Genomic DNA, 20,461 nt, shown 5'->3' with positions numbered 1-20,461 from the left:
ACTAATTATTTTTATTATATTTACAAATGGGCCTGAAAAATAACTTGAGAAACATTAGAAGGTGATAGAACTTGTTATTAAGTCTATTTTCATTAAAAAAAATGTGTAACTTTGATTTTTATACTTATACTAGCACTATTGCTAGTTTTATTTATACTTTTTATACTTATACTAGCACTATTGCATTTATAATCACTTCTGGATTTCCAAATAATATAGAAAGAGAATAAAAAGATAAGAAGGAATTTTTCTGAGATTCTTTGGTGAGAATTCAAGAAAGATGGAAGTTTGGAAGTTGAAAGAGGATGTGTGTTCACGTGGGTGTACATCACATCATAAAGGCTCAGAGACAGAAAAGGAGAAGGTCTGTGACGTTAGTAGAATCCATCTGCTGACAGTAGATGGAGAAGGTGGCAGTGGGGATGTAGGATTCATATTTCCTCATGCCAGAAACCTGGAAAACTTCTGGATTGTATCTGAAATGAGATAAGAAGAGAGAAAATGAGTTAAGATACAATCATTCATTTTCATGTACGGGCTGTTCACAAATCACACATTTATTATTTAGATTGTATTTATATAGAGTAAACCTATGATAAAAATTTTCTGTTAACCAGAACATTCTACGTCTAGGTGGTAGGTAGGTAGGTAGGTAGGTAGATAATGATTATGCAAGTATGTATGCATATTAGTAGGCAAGTGTTAAGATATGTGAAGTGTACTACACTAGCCTTCCTCCCCATAATCAAAGAGAAAACTAGACATCATACATCAAACAACTGTTTTCAGACATTGAGCAATTAGAAGTATAGGATTATGATGCCTGAGGGAAAGGAAACATGCAGGATAAGCTCTATAATTATTCCAGCTTTCTACCTGGTAGCATTTATTGCACATGATATGGGAAAGGGAATCCAAGACAAGCATGGCAGTCTTGATGAGCTGAAGAAATGGAGATCAGAATTTGGAAAGGCTGAGGGGGCTAAAATTTGTGGCACAGGGTCATGGAGAGGAGGAAGTTAGGCAGAGAAAGAGCTCTGGACACCTGCATGGGGTCACCCAATCCTTTAGCTGAATGCTAAACTGTGCATGCATAGAGTGAGACTCCATGAAGTCAGGCAAAGCTAAACTGCTGGGAACAGAAAAAATACTGAGGAATTGTAAACACAGTAACTCTCAGAGCTCATATAGGGCTGAGAAAACATAATTCTGGCCACAATGAAGAGAACTTTTGCTCTACTAGGGCTAAGCTAGTCATACCATAAAGGCTATTCCAGACCTACCACATCAAAAGCTGATATGCAAGTAACTTAACTTCCTGCCAAAACAAAATTCAACACTCCTTAAAGAAGGAAAACAAAATCTAGACACTGAATAAGGTAAAAATAATAATGTGCAGCAACCAGCTGAAAATTTTTAGACTTGTGAAAGAGCAAGAAATAACTCAATCAATTAATCAATTATAAGAAATGACAGTGATCTAGCACCTCTTATATTTTCCTGGATTGAGCTTGAGCCCATTATAAGCAGTGAGGTATCACAAGATCGGAGGAATAGTCTCCACATATACTCGCCTTCAAATTGGCACTAGCTGATCAACACTATGGTGCTCACACGGTAGTAATATTCTCCAGGGATTAGGGGATTGCGGGGTGGGGGGGGTAAACTCACAACTAATGGACGTGGTGAGCATTGTAGAGGGGAAGGGCATGCCTCTAAACCTCACTTGGGTGAGGCAAAGACATAAAATGTAACCAAAACATTTGTACCCTCATAATATCCTGAAATAAAAAAAATAAATTAGGGCCGGGCGCGGTGGCTCACGCCTGTAATCCTAGCACTCTGGGAGGCCGAGGCGGGTGGATCGCTCAAGGTCAGGAGTTCGAGACCAGCCTGAGCGAGACCCCGTCTCTACTAAAAATAGAAAGACATTATATGGACAACTAAAAATCTATATAGAAAAAATTAGCCGGGCATGGTGGCGCATGCCTGTAGTCCCAGCTACTCGGGAGGCTGAGGCAGGAGGATCGCTTGAGCCCAGGAGTTTGAGGTTGCTGTGAGCTAGGCTGACGCCACGGCACTCACTCTAGCCTGGGCAACAAAGTGAGACTCTGTCTCAACAAAAAAAAAAATAAATAAAAAAAAAAAAATAAAATAAATAAATTAAAATTTAAAAAATGATAACTCAATCAATGAAAACGGACCTAGAAATAGCAAACTCTTTAAAAACAGCTCTTTTAAATATTTTCAAGACTAAAGTACATGAACATAATGAAGACAGAAAAGGAATCTATAAAAAATAACTGATAAACAAAAAGAACAAATGGAACTAAGAGAGCTTAAGAAAACACCACAGCTAATATTTAAAAAACCACTCAATGGGCTTAAGAGCAAAATTAGACACCTCAGAAGAAAAGATTGATGAACTTGAACATAGGGTGATAAGAACTACCCAAATCAAAGCACAGAGAGAAAAGAAATTGAGAAAACAAAACAAAACAACAACAACAACAAAAACAGAGCCACAATAACCTATAAGACAATTTCAAAGGTTTAACACAGATGTAATTGGAGTCTCAGAAAAATGTGAGCACAGAAAAATATATTTTAATAAATAGTGGCCGAAAGTTTTCCAAATATTATGGAAAATATAAATCCTCAGATCCAAGAAGTTCAACAGACCGCAATCTAAAAAAAAAAAAAAAAAAAAAATGGAGTTCCACCAAAGCACAATATAATTAAATTTTGGGATACCAGTGATACAGAAAAACACTAAAAACGGCCAAATAAAAAGACACATTATGTGCAAGGGAGCAATGGTGAGAATTATCACACTCTTCTAACCAGAAACAATGCCAGTCAAAAAGCAATAGGACAATATTATTAAAATTGCTTTTGAAAGAAAAAAAATAAAACTATAAACTTATAATTGCAAATCTAAAGATGTAGGTGGACAAAAATGAAGATCAAATACAGATATTCTTAGACTATAAAAACTGAGAGAATTCGGCACCAGCAGCCCTGCACTACACAAACTGTTAAAGGATGTTCTTCAGACTAAAGGTAAATGATTCCAGGTAGAAACTTAGATAAAAAGCTCTTGATATGAGATTCACCTTTTCTCCATTTCTCAACGAAGTTTTGTGAAGATTTTATGTGAGAAACTGCAGCATTTTCTTGTGACCATGAGAGAAAAATCCACGAAGGTGGATGCCAACAGTACACTGAGAACAACAGAAGGGAAAAGAGAAAACCACCTGAGGGATTGTGCATGGAGTCACCCAATCTGGATCTTTGGACTTTTTGTTAAGTGGCATGTTAAACATTGATAGAGCAATGTTAAAATCTGATCAAAGAGCCAGTTTCAAGTTCTTCACATCGGTCTCTTTGGAATACATTTGCAACACTTATGTCCTCTGCATTGTTTTTTTGCAATGATCACAAAACTGAAATCTAAAATCTTTAATTCTTGATTGATAATTCCAATTATTTAGTGCACAATTTTTAGTAAAGCTACTCCTAGGGCTGCCGCTGTCATAACTCTGAGCATGGGCCATGCATATAACACTATTGTGGGACACCAAAATGTCAACCACACACAGCATACAAGGTGCATCTGGAAATGGACAGGATTCAAACAGGCAGAGATCAAAGCAGTGGGTCATGAGAGCTGGTGCAAGGGCCAGCATCAGGCAGGAAGTCTTCCCAGTTCCTGTCTAGTGAGATTTGATCATAACTGCAGCCTAGTGCCTGTGGTATGTGCCCCTATTTCCAAATGGGAGTCTTGAGAGAACTTAAGATGTTACTATGCCATTGCAGCATATTGGATGCAATTGTGTGGGCCTGTGAGGAGCTAATCCTGAACTGTAAGAACCGACCAAGCACCACCCAGGAATCCAACCAGTGAGTTGTATAACTGGGCAGAATTTTGGAATTGTTTTTCTTGGAGAAGAAAGTACACATAAATATTTAGATTTTAACTTTAAAGTACAGTAAGAAGAGATTGTTCTCCATTTGTTCCCCAATAAGAGCACCCGCAAATATTATCTAGGCACATTGCTGTCCAAACAAAAGATATATCATTTATATATATACACATATATATTTAACTTTTGAACTATATACATCTATAGTTTTATACAAAGGAGAAATTAATAGCTATCACATAAGAAATCTAGTGAACCTCTAGCTTGCAATCCAAAACAATTTTGAATAGGACATTTCCAAATGCCGTTTCAACAATTCTTTTTTTATATATACAGTCCAGGGGTATTTTATTTCCCATGAATTCACAGGGAGTAGGTTCTAGCACCTCAGCCTCCTTTACCCTGCTTCTCACAAAGAGTGCTACCCCTAGTATGCCATGAATTCACAGAGAATAGGTTTCAGCAGTTCAGACTCCGTTGATTCTCACAGAATGTGCTTCTCTGGGTGGAACAGGCTGGCGCTTCAGTTGAGCCCAGGTATCTTTCTCTTTGGCTTCCTTCTTTTTCTTCACATGTTTCAGGAAGCTATCTCAGTTCTTAAAGTGCTTAATATGCTCAATATGCACATTAATTCTCCTGGCAAGAATCCTGCCCTTAACTTGTTTGTTTATTTACAATAATGCCAACAGCATGCTCAGTAACAGTGTAGACTCTTCCAGTGTTGCCATGGTGACATCTGTGGGGCATGCCTTTTTGAACAGTTCCCATTCCCTTGATGTCTACAGTATCATCTTTCTTGTATTAATAGATTCCCATGTGTATGGCCAAAGGAACAACTCCATGTTCTCTAAAAGGCCTAGAGAACAGGTATCTCCTCTTTCCCTTTGTGTTGGTCATTTTGGTGAATTACTGGAAGATGGCGGCTCCAGCCAAAAGGCCTCACCCATTTCAACAATTCAAAGTTGAACTGACGTGAGACATATTTCAAAAGTTTTGTGCCTATCATTTCTAATCCTCACAATTCCTCTTCAAGATACACTATTTACTAGCTTCATTTTCCAAATGAAGAAATTGAGGCTTAAAGTGGTTAAATGTCATACTCAAGGTCACATAGGTAATAATACAGGCAGGATTTGAATCTGTGTCTATATTCCTCTTCTTTCCATTCAGCCCTATAGCCTCTGATTTTTTGCAAGTTTATTGTGAGTTCATGCTAAGGCAATTTAATTCCAGAGATGTGTTTTAAAATCAATATATTAATATTAAGTAGAACATGTGCCATCTGAATTTTCATATTTTTTAACCATTAAATATAAAACCCATGTTTTGTTGCTATTAGACTTATGGCTATTAGGGTGGGGAAAGGAGGGGCAGGGGATGGAAGAAAAAGAAAAGCTGGTAATTTTTAGTGCCTGGCCATTTTGCCCCACAATTCATTCTACAAGCTTCTGCAGGGTACCCATGTTTGCTTAAAGATTTGAATCCCCAAGGACCATCTATGGGTAGCTGCAGTTATTACTAGCTTTACACCTTCAAACACAATTAATACTAAAAGTTGCATACTTTCCTCTGAACCAGGACTTCCTTATGGAAATGATGTTTCCTCCCTCTTCCAAGGCTGCTTGCTACTTATTCCCAGACACTCAGCCGAGAGAAATGAATGTGTCTCACTGGCGACTGATAACAGCCACCAATTCACTTAGCTTCTTTTGTGTCATGAAGTTTCTAAATCCTCTGCATGGGAATTCCCCATAGGGAGCCTTGGGATGCTTGGGGTCTGCCACCAAACCCCTTTCCAGGGAAAATGGTATAAAAATAGCATTGACTGATCACCCTGGGGGTCTGACAAGGCCTGAACTTCTAAGCCAAGCTTCAACAAGCCTCCTCTCTTTTGAGTCTGGTTTCTGACCTCGTGCCTGTATTTTATACTCAAATTCTCCGACTTCCTGAGAAACATCTGTGTCTTCTGCATGATTTTTCTTTACCATTACTTCCTCCATTCAGTGCCCCATTTATTTCAATTAAAGGATGTGAGGTTAAAAATGAGAAGAGTATTAAAAGATGTTTTCTCTAGAGGATTATTTGCCCCCAAATAATCATTTTATGCTAGTTGAAATGAATATATTTCCTGGCTTCCTAAAAACAATTTAAAACTTGCTTTAGATTTAGAACTCTGAGCTCTTGAGGAAAAAAGCCTAAATTAAAAGCATGAAACTAGGCACAGTGGCTCATGCTTATAATCCTAGCAATTTGGGAGGCTGAGGTGGGAAGATTGATTGAGGCCAGGAGCTGAAGACCAACCTGAGCAATATGGCAAGACTCCGTTTCTACCAAAAATAGAAATATTAGCTAGGTATGGTGGCACACGCCTGTAGTCCCAGCTACTTGGGAGGCTGAGGCAGGAGAATCTCCTTAGCCCAGGAGTTTGAGGTTGCAGTGAGCTATAATGATGCCACTGTACTCTAACCTGGGCAACAAAGCAAGCTTCTGTCTCAAAAAAAAAAAAAAAAAAAAAAGGTACGGTGTCCCATCTTATATCTATTAGGATAGCTACTCTCAAAAGACATAAAATAACAAGAATTGGCATGAGTATGGAGAAAATGGAACACTAGCGCACTGCTGGTGGGAATATAAAATGGTGTAAACGCTATGGAAAAGAGTATGGTGGTTCCCCAAACAATAGAGGTGGTTCCTCTATTGAAAATAGAATTACCATATAACCATTTCTGGTTATATACCTAAAATAATTGAAAACAGGGACTCTTTCTTTTGATTCAAAAAAATTAGGGAGTACAATTGTTTTTTGTTACATGGATGAATTGTGTCATACTGAAGTCAAGGCTATCAGTGTACCCAAAGGCAAAGAAGTCATTTTATAAGAAAACAGGGTCTTGAAGAGATATTTGTACACCCGTGTTCATAGTAGTATTATTCATAATAGTCAAAAGGTATAAATGCCAATCTACGATGAACGGATAAACAAAATGTACTATATGCATATAGAATATGTATTATATATAATGACATATATGTGGTGTATATGTATATATAATGGCATATTATTCAGCCATAAAATGGAAGGTAATTCTGATACATGCTACAACATGAATGAACCTTGAGGCCATCATACTAGGTGAAATAGGACAGTCATTAAATAACTAAATAACACAAATAACTGTGTGATTCCAATTATATGAGCTACCTAGTAGTTGAATTCTTAAAGACAGAAAGTAGAATGGTGGTTTCCAGGGGCCAGGAGGAGAAAGGAATAGGGCATTGTTGTTTAATGGGTATAGAGTTTCAGTTTTGTGAGATGAAATGCTCTGTGTGAATGTGAATGTAGTTCATACCACTGAATCGTACACTTAAAAATTGTTAAAATGGTCAATTTTATGGTTATGTGTATTTTGCCACAATTAAAAGTGTTTTAAAAGTGTGCTGTTATTGTCAGTATTACATGTTTCTTGCAAATGGTTGGGTTTCTGTATTACTAGAGACCGGGCAGATGTGGTCTGGAGTGAACCTGAAAACAGGTGGAGGGTTTATAAATCTGCCAACATGTGCAAGTAGAAACAAATGCCCTGCCAATCCCTACTCACCATATGTTGTCAGATGTTATGAGTGCTTCAGAGGGAGAGAAAAAAGTGCAAAGTAAGTGCTCCATGGGGCAAGAGGAGAGACATCTGTAATGAGTCCAGAGAGGGCCAGCCAAGCTGACAAAATCAGCTGGACACTTGGCCCTACTGTGGGAGGATAATCAAAGTGATGTGATGAGGGACACTTCCTGTGGCTGTGATGCCCTCTGTCACCACAAAACATGGAAAGAATGTTTATGCACAGTAACCTGAGTAGAGTGCAGCTGTAGGATCTTGAAGGAATCATCCAGACTCCTTCATATTTTTTTCTTATTGGATATTTAAATCTCTTATTATTTCTTAATTATAAGTCTGGATTCTCAGTTTTGAAAACAAGCTAGTGTTATTTCTTAAGTAACTACATTTATTTATTGGTTCAGAAGATAAAGTTCAAGATTGTTGTTCACAACCAGTAGAGAAGAGAAATAGTCATCTGCTATATATGACCCAAGATATACTTTAGAGAAGTTAAACTAGGTTTTTTTTTTGTTGTTGTTGTTGTTGCCTTTGTTACACACTTATTCTGTGTTCTTATTTCCCAAATTGAGACACTAAAATCACGGATGTTGGGGTTTGAGCAACAGCAGTGTTTCTCTAAAAACTGTAAAATGTGCTTGTGTATCTACAGTTTCTTACCATTCTCTTCTTTCTCTCTTTATTTTTTAAAAGCAGGAACTTTGCCATCCCTTAGTCTCTACTCTTATCATAACCATAATCACCTACTATAACTTAATGGTATAACTTATTCTCAGTGTATTTAATTCAATCAAATAAGCTTATGTTTAAAGCCTTGTATTAATAAACACTAAGCACTGCCATAAAGACAGCAGCATATGACAAAAAAAGACATCCACCCTTTTTTAAAGGAATTAGAATCAAAATGGGCAATGCAACAAACTCATAAACTACCAATAGTGAAAATTCAAATTATAACTACAAATACAGTTGTTGTGGAGGTATAAGACAAATTGATTCCAATGAGGGGAAATCATGGAAGTTTCTTAGAGATAGTGCCTGTGGAGCTAGACCTTGGTGATGTCAAGGCTGTTAACAACCAGCAGCAAAAAATGGAGAAGAAGAAGAAACCTGAATGAAGTGTTTTGGATATTGGTTTTTGGGTACTGGTTTATACTAACTATAGAGAATATCTGGATGGAAAGGAAGAATGAAGAAGAACCAATGCTTACAGCAAAGACCAATTGTGGTAAATTAACATAAAGGTTCAGATGAGGCCATGGCAATAATATAATTATGCATCCTAGACAGCTGGTGTTCTGGGTGACCCCTGCAATATTTTGGGATGACTGAGCATACCTAGTAGAAATACATATTGTACATATTACAGGATGCAGTGGGATTGGGAGCTGAAGTTACCCTGAGAGATGACAAAGAGTCTATGAAGCCATGCCTGGCCTAGTCCTTGGATCTTCATTGCCAAGGGGTGGGTAAAGCTCAGCTGGTATATGCACCCCTAATTCTTGATTTGGTGAGCCCATGAAAGTCACAACTACTGAAAAGACAAAGAATAGCAAGACCAAAGGGACTGAGATTTTATGGTAAACCCCAAACAGTCCAGTACAGCTCAAGTTTACATGCCTGGGAGAAAGAAGAGGAAAACAGGTTGCTGAAGACCTCAGGAATACTTTGCTGCGACCTGGGGTCATTCTCCAGGCAATCTGGGGATAGGAAACAGGAAGAGGAAGGTGGCATGCTAAACCCGAGCTTTCTGAAGGCAACTCTGGCAGTGGTCACAGTGTGGTAGGGAGAGAAACTGGAGACAGGAAGAGCACCCTTGGCATTTTAATTGTCCAAGAAGAGAAGCAAAATCTGTTCTGTGGACAGAAATGTTGGCCATGAAATAGCAAAGCAGACAGACCAGGTACCAAAGCAGGAGTATGTGCCCCAAGGATCTAATGTGTCTCTACTGGGAACTGGACATCACTTGGAACCATCTTCAGCCATCCTTTGGGAAATAGAAGAGTTTGTGGGATCTTAAGTATTTACCATAAGATCTTCTCCAAAATTTCCTTTGTTTTCCACATACTTATATCCTCACCCGCCCCCCAACTCTATTAGATTTCATTAGGAAGTGAAAGCTCAGAGCTGGTGAGTCACTTACCAAATACATCCGTATACATTACCAATAGAACTGGGCGTGGGATCAAAGAAAAATAGGAATATTCTAAATGTGTGGGAAAGAAATGCTTTATCTTTCTGTTTCCAAATAACCAATAAATTGGAATGCACTGTTTCATAGCGTGTCATCATATACTTCTCAGGCAAGGAGATATTTCTATGGAGGGATTTAAGATAGTCATTTTAAGTGCTTTTAGTGACGAATACATTTTTAAAATATTAATATTTTTATTTAATCTGTTTGAATGCTAGACCAGGACCACTGTGAAAGCACTAGAAATTATATGGGTATCATCAAGATAGAATGAAGTTAGTAAACATCCAGTGATGCGTCATTGGTGAAACAGAGTCTTTGCTTTCACTGTGCCCAATCTGACTCTCTAGCCCCAGCCCGAGCCCACCACCTGCCAACATCTCACCAGTTCTTTGAGATTTCTCTTCTCTCTCATCCACTCATCTAGCCTTTTTGGACTAACTGCGCCAATACCCTTCTTTCTTCTTCCTAGCTACTTTTCCCAGCACCCATCCCCAACACCCAGAGACAGAAAGGATTTCCATGAAATCTTGCTCTGACCAAGCTAACACATTGCATGATCATATGATTGTAGACAGAATAGCTCCTGGAGGGCAAGTGCTGTGGTGTCACTTTTCCTTGCATTGTCACTATCAAGACGCAATCATGGAAAATAAAAGTTTAAGTAAAGTAAATAATAGTTGGATACTGCATAGTGTCCCAGAATTGCAGCTCCAGAAAGAATGGGAACTTCAAATACAAATTTCACGTTCTGTTTATGAATTTTTTCTTCAGTGTCTAGTCTCTTAAAAAATTAGAAATCTTAGATCTTATAGTATTTGCATAGCTCTATTAGAAAAATATTTCTTATATGGGACAACAAGCTGCCATTTATAGCCTCTACTCATTTCTGTTAGGTCCACACACTGGCAATACAAAATGTTAAACGTGATTCTTCAGTATTCATGTAGAAATGTGCAAAATCAGTTTAGATTCAGTTATGATATCAGTGGTGAGGTATGAAGTGTCAATGGGATATGAAGTCTTTTAGAAGGTGCATGGTTCCATTTACAAACAGCTGCAGAAATTACAATTAAATTTCTGATTGGGCAAAGCAGGTATTTTTAAACTGAGTATTGATGTAGTTATTTCTAGCTTATGTGCCAGGTGTAGGCCAAGAAGGAGGAGGACTTGGTAGCTGGAACCTAACCCAAAAGACTATCCAGCTGCTCTGATTTTACATCTAAAAAGCTTTCAGTTCTGTATACTTTAGACCAGAAATTTACTTTTTAAATCTAAGGCTGCTAAAACATTTTCAGAAAGTTCTACCATTCTAAGTGGGATATAACCCTTTTTCACTTAGGAAATATTTCTTTCAAATGCTAACTATAAAAAAGTCTGCCTGGACTTAAGGGAAAAAAAGACCTATACCAACAGCAAGTTTTAGTATAACTTTTTTTTCTGATAAAATTGGAGAAAGTTTAATTTTTATTAAGCTTACTTTAAAATATGCATCCATAAATACACTAATCTTGGACTTGCATTGAGATAGAAAACAGTAATTGTACTGACAAGTTTACAACTGAAGGACATATAGTCATTGCAGATATTATAACTGAATGAATAATGTAAGATAAAAATGAAAGGAAGTTCACATATAAAAGGTGCAAACAAAAGAAAGGTATGAAACATTTAACATGTAAAAGTTTTATGCATTTAGTAGTATTTTCTTAGGAAAATTACACATCAAAATACATTTCTAAATCAATTGTGCTTTGAGCATTTTCTCTTTGATATAATCAGATACATTCTGTTATGTAGTAGAAATCAGCGTAAGAATTAAACCATTTCAAAATTTAACAAATCTCATAAAGTCATTTCAAAGTAAATGATTAATTACAAAGCTTTGAAAAGATCATATTTCCCATAAATGAAATTTGACAGAAATATATATCTTACAGAAATTCACTATATAATATGTGACTTTTATGGCTGAACTATACAACTATCTCCAATTTCAATATTTGCCCAATAATATCAATACTAGCTAAGTAACTAATGCTAAATTTAGTCAAAAACAAAATACTTATTCATTTAGCTAGACTTAGCAACATGTTACCACATACTTGGCATTTTAATAATTCAGGGTTTTACTAGGGCTGATTGACGATTAAAACATAAGTTTCTAATAGATGTGAAAGGATTTAGTATTAGCTAGATGTTTGAACTGGTAGAACATTTGGTATATTCTGGTTAGTGTTGGCATCAATTTTATACATGCAATCACATATGATTTTAGGATGTATATATTACATGTATATTATATATGTCTACATATATTATTTAAAGATATAGTTATATGTACAGAAGGGTAGTTGAAATATTAAAACATCTACAATAGGATGGATTAGGCTAGGAATAGCTTATGAATATTAAAAACAAGATATTTTTATGCTATGTTGGGTACATATAGCTTATTGCATTCCTAAAGCATTTTTCCTTGTTTTTTAACAGGTTATTTGGTATCAAATCAGTAATTCAAACAGACTGTTCCAGTACTTGGAAGATCATAGTAAACCCGGAGCTGTCATGGTATCACCACGCCAACCCCATCCTCTTGCTGGTGATGTACTATACTCTGGCCACTCTGATTCGCATCTGGCTACAAGAACCCCTAGTAAGAATAAAAAGGTTTTCATGATCTTGTCTACAAAGCAACCTGGAATCTCCATGTGAAATGATTCATTCCTACCACCTACTGATAAATCAGTACTATATTCCAATATAACTCTAGAATTATGGTTGTAGTATTTTAATTCTGCAAAGAGCATTAAGTGAATATAAATACTGTCAGAAAGAAGACTAGCTTCCCTTTGCTGATATCATGGTGTGCTGCTAAGAATGACAAGTGGTGAGGAGAATGGAAGACTCATTTTTACTGAGAACTTACTAAGTGCCCAACAATATGCTTGGCTGTTCACATAAATTATCCCATTTAATCCACTAAATAATTCTGAAGAGTAGGTATTATACATCTCTTACAGATGAGGAAAATGAGGTTAAAGAGGTAAATTTTTCGGAAATCACACATTTACTGAACGGTACAAATCAGATTCAAACCCATGTTTGTCAACAAAGCTCGGATCTTAGAGAGCACACACCCCTGTTTGACATGGTGATTGAAGTTCCCCAAATCTCCTCCAGCCCTCTTAGCCTCTGAGGATGTTAGAGTGATAGCCTAGCTCTCCGCGGTCCCTGTAGCCTCCTGGGCATCCCCTTGTGGAAAGATGGGGATTAGGATATTCCCTTCCTGCACAAATGAGGACTACTTTATTCCCTTTGGGAATATTAACAAGGACGCAGCACTGAGAGGAGGACCGAAGCCTGTGTGGCTTCTCTCTTTTCCCTTTCAGTGACAGAAAACTTCAGTTTGCTTTTATTTCCCCTTTTTGTTACTGTGTTAATTAAAAATTGCCAATGGCTGGCTTAGGCTTATAAGGTTAACTGCACTCTAGGAACATTTGCATAGCTTCTTTCTAGTGCAGTTTAGAATACACGTGGAAAAGCTGTGGATATTTAACATTAGAGCATATTCTGTAATGTATGGGGCTTAGTAGAAATCATGGAACATTTAATATTGATGTATTTATCAATTACAGGACAGCATTTTTGTCATTTTTAAAAGTACCTAGATTGAATCCCGTATATTGTAAACATTCACTTTGAAAAATCGTCATACTGAGGCAAAGATGAAAAGCTCCCTCTTGGCCACCCAGGCTGCTTAGGGAACTGCTGCAGGAAGCAGAGCTGTTCCTTTTATTCTGTGTTTCAGGTGCAGGAAGAGAGGCCCAGGGAAGAGGACAGAGCCCTGGCTTGTAGCCCCATCCAAATAACTGCAGAGAGGAGGAGGAGCCTGTGGTATGCAACCCATTACCCCACAGATGAGAGAAAGGTAAGCCGTGAAGAAAGGAACATCCATTCTCTAATTTATTTTTCTATTTCTGTATTTTATTGTTATATAAAAATATCATATGTAAATTCAAGTTGTTCACAGTTTATAGAAATAGTTTGATTTAGGAGGCTTAGTACCAGAGAGCTCCACTCAGAGAGGAAGCATAAGGTTTCTAGAGGAAATATCACAGTCCCATCAGACCCTACAAGAATATCATTTTATATTTCGGTGCTTCCTACTGAAGTCTCTTAATCCTAAAAAGAATGTTGTTAATTTTTTAGAAAATAATTTTGTTTTTAAAACCAACAAAAAATAACAAAGCAATTTGTTAGCACTGGGGGAATGAAAGTTTCAAAGTTGAAATACATTGCAAAAAATAATTTCACTCTATGGGGTAACTGGCCACAATAGTAGCTCAATAACCACTTAGAGAAGACCCAAACAGTCTGTATGAATATGCTGGAGGATCTCTCAATACACTGAGGCAACCGTGTGTCTTGACAAGGAAAAGTGAGTTACAATTGGATAATTCAGACAACTCATGTATTTTATATATAATAAATAATTCATATGACCTTTTAATCACTTACTAACCATTTTGAACTCAATTGAGTCAGTGCTTTATTGACTTGTCAAAATGGCCTGTTTGCAATGTTGTAAAGACAAATACTCATAATTCTTGGATGGAGTCAGCATGCCTCCCAGCATGTCTGAGAATTGAGGAGTGGATTCTCTGATTCCTTTGGTGGCAAGTGAGTTTCCCTAAGACACAAGGTCGTACTTTCAGTGCTGCTAACCCCCTGCTGAGACAGGGTAGGACAATGAGTGAGCTGCCTTAGGGGGTGACAGCACTGTGGAGCAGAGATGGGGCCCTAAGACATCTGGGGACTTTCAAGGGCTGTTTCGTCTCTCTCACCTCACCAAGTTTCAGATGATCTCGTGCATTTCAGTAAAGGACAGATATCAACAGACGATAGCCCAGCTGTTTTCAAAGTGAGGCCTGTGGCCCTCTGGGGATCCTGAGACCCTTGCAGGGGTCCTCAAGCCCCAAACTGTTTCCATACTAATACATAAGATCTTTGCCTTGATGGTACAAAAGTAACAGTAGGTAAAACTGCCGGCGCTGGAGACCAAACCAAGGTGGAGGCCCCAAAGCGCAGAGAGTGGTGATTATAGATCAAGCTGTTCATTGCCAAGTTCACACAGAAAACAGAACAAAAAGGCTGGTTTTGCTTAAGAAAATCCTCGATTAGCCAAAAAGAGTTGTTAATTTTCTTAAATCTCAACCTTGGTATGCATGTCTTTTTATTTTCTGTGTGACAAAATGGAAAGTCTGCATAATGTGCCCCATACAAAGTACGACAACTGTTATGATAAAAAGTACATGACCCAGGGAAGGCATTGTGAGCTGAACTCGCTGTGTTTCCATAGCAACCACTTTTACCTGAAAGAACAGCTATGGACAAATACAGTACCCAAATTCAGATTTGGGTACATGGCAGACAATTTCTTGAAAAAAATGGAGCCTGACACTTAGGGGCAAACAGCTGATAGCATTTGTTGCGATGATAAAATTTCACTGCTCGAGTAAAATTTAGAATTTTGGAAAACTTGTATCCACCACTGAGAGCTTGAAAACTTTTAATATTTAAGGGCTTTTTTGATGAGATCGGCGTGATGTTAACAAATGTGCTTCTCAAATATCACATAATCAAATGTGTCAATACTTGATAGAGCTGTATAACTCACCAAAACAACAGCCTCAAAATCATCAATGCCTGAGGTGCAAGATACATTGATGGGTTTTAATGTTACAGAGTATGAAAAGGTCAGTAATATAGTCTCAGATTCCACAGCGCAACTAACCTTCAAGAAACTACCACGGGTTGAGTTTGATGTAGTAGCAATGACTATCTGCAATTATCTGGTTAGACTATTAAAATACTCCTTCCTTTTCCAATTGCATACCTCTGAGAAACCAGATTTCCTTCATATACTTCAACCAAAACAGCATATCACACCAGATTTGACACAGAAACAGATATGGAAGTCCAGTTGTCTCTTATTAAAAAGCCAGACTTTAAAAAGCTATGCAAAAGTGTAAAATAATGAAACTCTTTTTACTATTTGTTTTCTAAATATAGCTATTTGAATTATTTATTTATGTTAACGTATAGTAGTTTTTTAAAACTTTTAATGAATTAATAAATAAATATTTTAAATGCCCATTAAAATTTCTGATATGATAGACATTGATAGATAGAACTCACAAAAATAAAAGCTCTTTGGGTTGCTCAGTGATTTTTAAGAATGTAAATGAGTCCTGACTGAAAAATGTCACAGAACCATTTTCTGTGCCAATGATTATTTGGGGGAAGCCCAAACCACTTGGCACTGATATGGTTAGAAAGCACAGTCACGTAATAATTATTTTGTTGTAGACAGTATGCAAGTCTTAAGCTCAAACTGTACTACAAATCAATTTTTTTATTATGAAACTTCTACTTCCTGAAAAGTAAATACTTTCAAAATTCTGCAGGTTTCTTAAAGGGTTCCAGGAGTATAAAACTAAGCTGCTTATTCTATCAGAACAAAATAATTGAAAAACATAATAACTTTTATAGTCATGCAGCTTATTGTTGCTTATTTGCTGTTATAATTAAAACTTAACCTCAGAAGCTGGAAAATAGTTATAATAAACAGCAGCATCCAATTCAATTATTTGTCCCTTTATATTTCGCATGGCAGTTTTAACATACTAGTGATCATTGAGTTAAAGAGAATGGGTATTTGTATAGTGAAGCATTAAAATGCTTTCAGCTTCTTACTAACATGCTGTCCTGCTTTGCTCTTTGCAGCTTCTATCCATGACCCAGGATGACTACAAGCCATCTGATGTTAGTATACCCTTAGAATTATCATGTACTCTTATGTAAGTGATGTGAAAGTGACTGACAGAAATGGAATTAGCTCTTTTGAGAATATTTTAGTGATCTGTAAAATTTCCACAAGCTTTTCAATTTTTTTTGCAGAAATTATATCTAGTTGATTGTTGTTAAAAAACAGTAACTGATATGATATGAGATTGAGCATAATCATATATAAAGTATTTAAACTTTTGAAAAGCCTTTTTTGTGGGATGTTTTTAAAAGCATTTTGTTCTGTAGATACACCTATTACATATTTTAAATAGGAAGTCTTGCATGCCCATTGTGCATGTGTATATTTGTATGTTTGTCTCAAAAATTGTAAAGGCAAAGAGACGAGGGGGGCGGGGCGGAGGGGGGAACAGGCAGTTGCAGTTAGCGGGGCAGTGAGGGAATTGCAACCTTGCAGTCAGGCAGAGACCCCAGAGGGTGCTGTCTCAGCTGAGGCCTGAAGGACATTTGCATTCATCCTGTGCAGAGCTACATGGGGTGTGGGACAGGGCAGAGTTGGGTCCAGGTCCAGAAAAGGTCTGGAGTCCCAAGCAGCTGGAGGGATGGCTAAGGGGTAGACGGTGGCAAATGCTAAAGAAGCCAAGAGATTAGCACAAATGCTGAAGGCCTCAGACAGCCTTTTAAGAGTGTTTGCACTTTATACTGAGCACAGAGGGTGCATCACACAGTTTGCAACAGAAGTGAGATCAGATCGGATACACCTTTTACTGCGATCACTCTGTGGAGGCTGGATTTGGAGAGGGAATGTACAAGATACATCTTGCTAAGATATTTGGATAGTTGACTAAATTGTTCAGCTTGCAGTCAGTTCCTCACTGCCAGGTGAGGAAGGGAGGGCAGAGGAAGGGAGGAGGGGGTATATTGACATTGGAAACCCAGAGCTGCTGTGACAGGTGTCATTTTCCCTGCACCCCTGCAGGGCCTGCTTGTGACTGTGAATGGCAACCCCGTGGACTACCACACCATCCACCCCAGCCTGCCCATGGAGAACGGCCCCGGCAAAGCCGACCTGTACTCAACCCCCCAGTACCGATGGGAACCCTCCGACGAATCCTCAGGTGAGGAGCCAGCCCCGGGAAGGCACGTGTTGTGCACAGGGGTGTATTTCTCTCTCTTTCATAAGCTTGGCCTCTCGCTTACTTTTGTTTCTTGTTTATTGGATTTGGTTCCTCTTTTTCAAAACAGAGGTATTATCTTCCATGGTCAGTATAATTAAGCTCATTTCTTTAAGTTCTGCCTATATTTTGTCCTAGCATATTGCTATTTGTATTCTATCCTGGTATACAAAATAGATAACATAGTTGGGGCAAACTTTGAAAAAAAGGTAAAAACCATTTTAAACATGTCAATTTATGTATAGCATTAAACCTACATGTGTACATATGTATGTTAGTCTTTCTTTTAGTTGATGTTGTAATTAGGGTCAATAGTTTTCTGGCTAATGCATGAGTGTTTTTAAAAAGAGTCCTTTTTGTTTGTTAAAAAAAGGGAACATCAGAACTTGTACAGGGATTTTTCTGCCTTTTCTCTCAGTATATTATGTTGAAGGAGAAAGCAAACTATTACTAGAGATGACAAGTTGGTGGCCTGGGGCTGAGATTTCACCCTCAGGTGAAATATTTTTTTTTTAATTTAAATAGTAACCATCATTTTAAAAACTGTAGCTCTGACCTAGAAATGGAAATTTCTGGAATCCCTTGTAAAATGTGAACATCTGGCAACGCTAGTCCCTACCTCTCTCTCTACAAGGTTAGCTAGACTTCTGTTATCATGGCCCCTACTGGGAACCAACTGCCAATTATTAGTCCATAAAGACAGAATTACCTAACTTTAGTACTGAGGAAAAAAAAAAAAAGTACAATACATGAAGCATGCAGGTAGCAGCTAAGTGGCTACAAAATTATAATTGATTTATATCTCTATTTTTATGTGATTAACACTAGTGTTGTTAGACATTATCCTCCTTCAGTGAACAGCCAGCAGCTGTCCAGTTTGCACCAATGATACATTATGCTTACTTTGAGGGCCTTTTTGCATAATTCTTTATCAGGCTTATTCCAGTGTTCTGTTCTTCATAATTCTTTATCTGTACTTCCTGCTGTTGCCCTTGACAGTGCACCTACTTAACTGTACAACTGGTTAGTCACATTATTGGACATTCCTTAGTAAGGTTAAATCAAGGTCAGTCACCCTCCCCCACCGGCTCTGCCACATGCACTCCCCAACCCCAGATGGCACCTGTGAGCTCCACAGCATCAGACTCTATCTGTTTGTTACCCTTTTCTGCTTCCTACATGCAGGTGTTGTTGTTTGCAACTCAGGTTTAAACTGAAAAGCTTAAGGAAATTCAGTGTTTTACAAAGTGTGGTCTTCAGAGCATTGGCACCAGAGTCACAAAGGGCAGGGACCAAGAATTGGCATTTGTGACTTCTAATGTTTGAGATGTTCAGGTCACAGCCTAGATGTCCATCTATTTACACATTATTCATATGAGAACAAATAAACAGACTTTTGACTGCTGACAAGGACAATAGAAAAATACTCAAATCATACATTGAGCTTTCAAAAGTGAAACAAAAGCGGGGAAGTGTTTTTTTTATTTTTAATTGAATCTATGCACACAAAATATGTCACAACCAGAAAGGTAGTATGCAAGTAACTCTAAAATTCGTCACATTCAGTGTTTTCATCACTGTCTATGATTTTCAGGCTCTCTCTTATAACTCTTAGGGTTATCCAGTCCTCCTGCTGAAGGAATGAAAGCAGATAGGTTTCTGCTACTGATTTTGGAGCCTGTATGTGGTAGCATGCGTGGTCACTGATTTTTCAGTAGTTTATCCTTCCTCTTCATGGTGCTAGGAAACTCGGTTCTCTAACCAACTTGTGTACAGCCCATTTAACCAAAACAAGAAAGACAGGACACTTTATTTAGCAGCTTAAAACAACATTTAGTGTGATACAGTTTCTCTGGGTCAGGAATCTGGGTGTGACTAGGTTGGTGCTTACAGCTTAGGGTCGCTCATGAGGTTGCAGTCAAGCTGCTGGCTAGGGCTGCCATCTCTTCTGATGGCTTGATTGGGGGAGAATCTGTTTCCACACCCACTGTTGGCCAGCTGACCTCGGGCTCTTGCTGCTGCTAGCCAAAAGAGACATCAGTTCTCACCACCTGAGCCACAGCACAGGGCAGTTTACAACATGACAGCTGCCTTCTCTCAGAACAAGTGAGTGAGAGAATGAGAGAAGGTGCCCAAGGTGAAAGCCACAGTCTTTTGAAACTGAATCTTGGAAGTGACACGCCATCCCTTCTGAAGTGTTCTGTTTGTTAGAAGCCTGTCCCAGGTGCTACCCACACTCACAGGGAAGGATTCACACAAGGGCATGAATGCCAGGAAATGGAAATTTTCTACACCCTCTCAAATGCAAATTTTCTTCCCACAATTTCTGAGGGCAGGGTCCCATTACACTGACCAGGCAGAACGTACTGATTCTGTTTGACTTCTAAGGGCTTTATTAATTGGAAATAATTTCTGAAGTCTTAAATAAAAGGCTATGTCAAAATCATACATTTGCTTTACTGCTTGGAACATTTATACAAATTTCATGTTTGCATAAATAGTCACATAAGATATTTTTCCATCTAGAAAAGAAAGAGGAAGAGGAGGAAGAGAAAGAAGAATTTGAAGAAGAACAAAGCCATGAGGAGAAAAGAAGCATCAAAGTTCACGCTATGGTCTCCGTGTTCCAATTCATTATGAAACAAAGTTATATCTGTGCCCTCATTGCTATGATGGTATGTACGAGTGACAGTGGCAGGGTGTTGGAGAAGTGGTGTCCACAGCCCTGCAGGCTCTAAGCTCCGC

The 20,461-nt window shown here is 38.0% G+C and overlaps 1 protein-coding gene across 3 annotated transcripts in view; it reads left to right on the top strand.

Moving 5' to 3' along the window:
- Positions 1-20,461, top strand: part of PIEZO2 (piezo type mechanosensitive ion channel component 2) — a 459,581-nt gene that overhangs the window by 311,181 nt on the left and 127,939 nt on the right. For all 3 annotated transcript variants that reach the window (XM_069468281.1, XM_069468280.1, XM_069468279.1), the window contains exons 8-12: positions 12,225-12,387; positions 13,543-13,662; positions 16,521-16,559; positions 17,521-17,659; positions 20,243-20,391. In XM_069468281.1, coding sequence (XP_069324382.1) covers positions 12,225-12,387; positions 13,543-13,662; positions 16,521-16,559; positions 17,521-17,659; positions 20,243-20,391 — 610 coding nt within the window. The remainder of the gene's footprint in view (positions 1-12,224; positions 12,388-13,542; positions 13,663-16,520; positions 16,560-17,520; positions 17,660-20,242; positions 20,392-20,461) is intronic.

Source organism: Eulemur rufifrons, chromosome 5 (assembly GCF_041146395.1).
Source record: "Eulemur rufifrons isolate Redbay chromosome 5, OSU_ERuf_1, whole genome shotgun sequence".
Lineage (NCBI taxonomy): Eukaryota > Metazoa > Chordata > Mammalia > Primates > Lemuridae > Eulemur > Eulemur rufifrons.
This window is presented reverse-complemented; position numbering and strand designations above follow the sequence as displayed.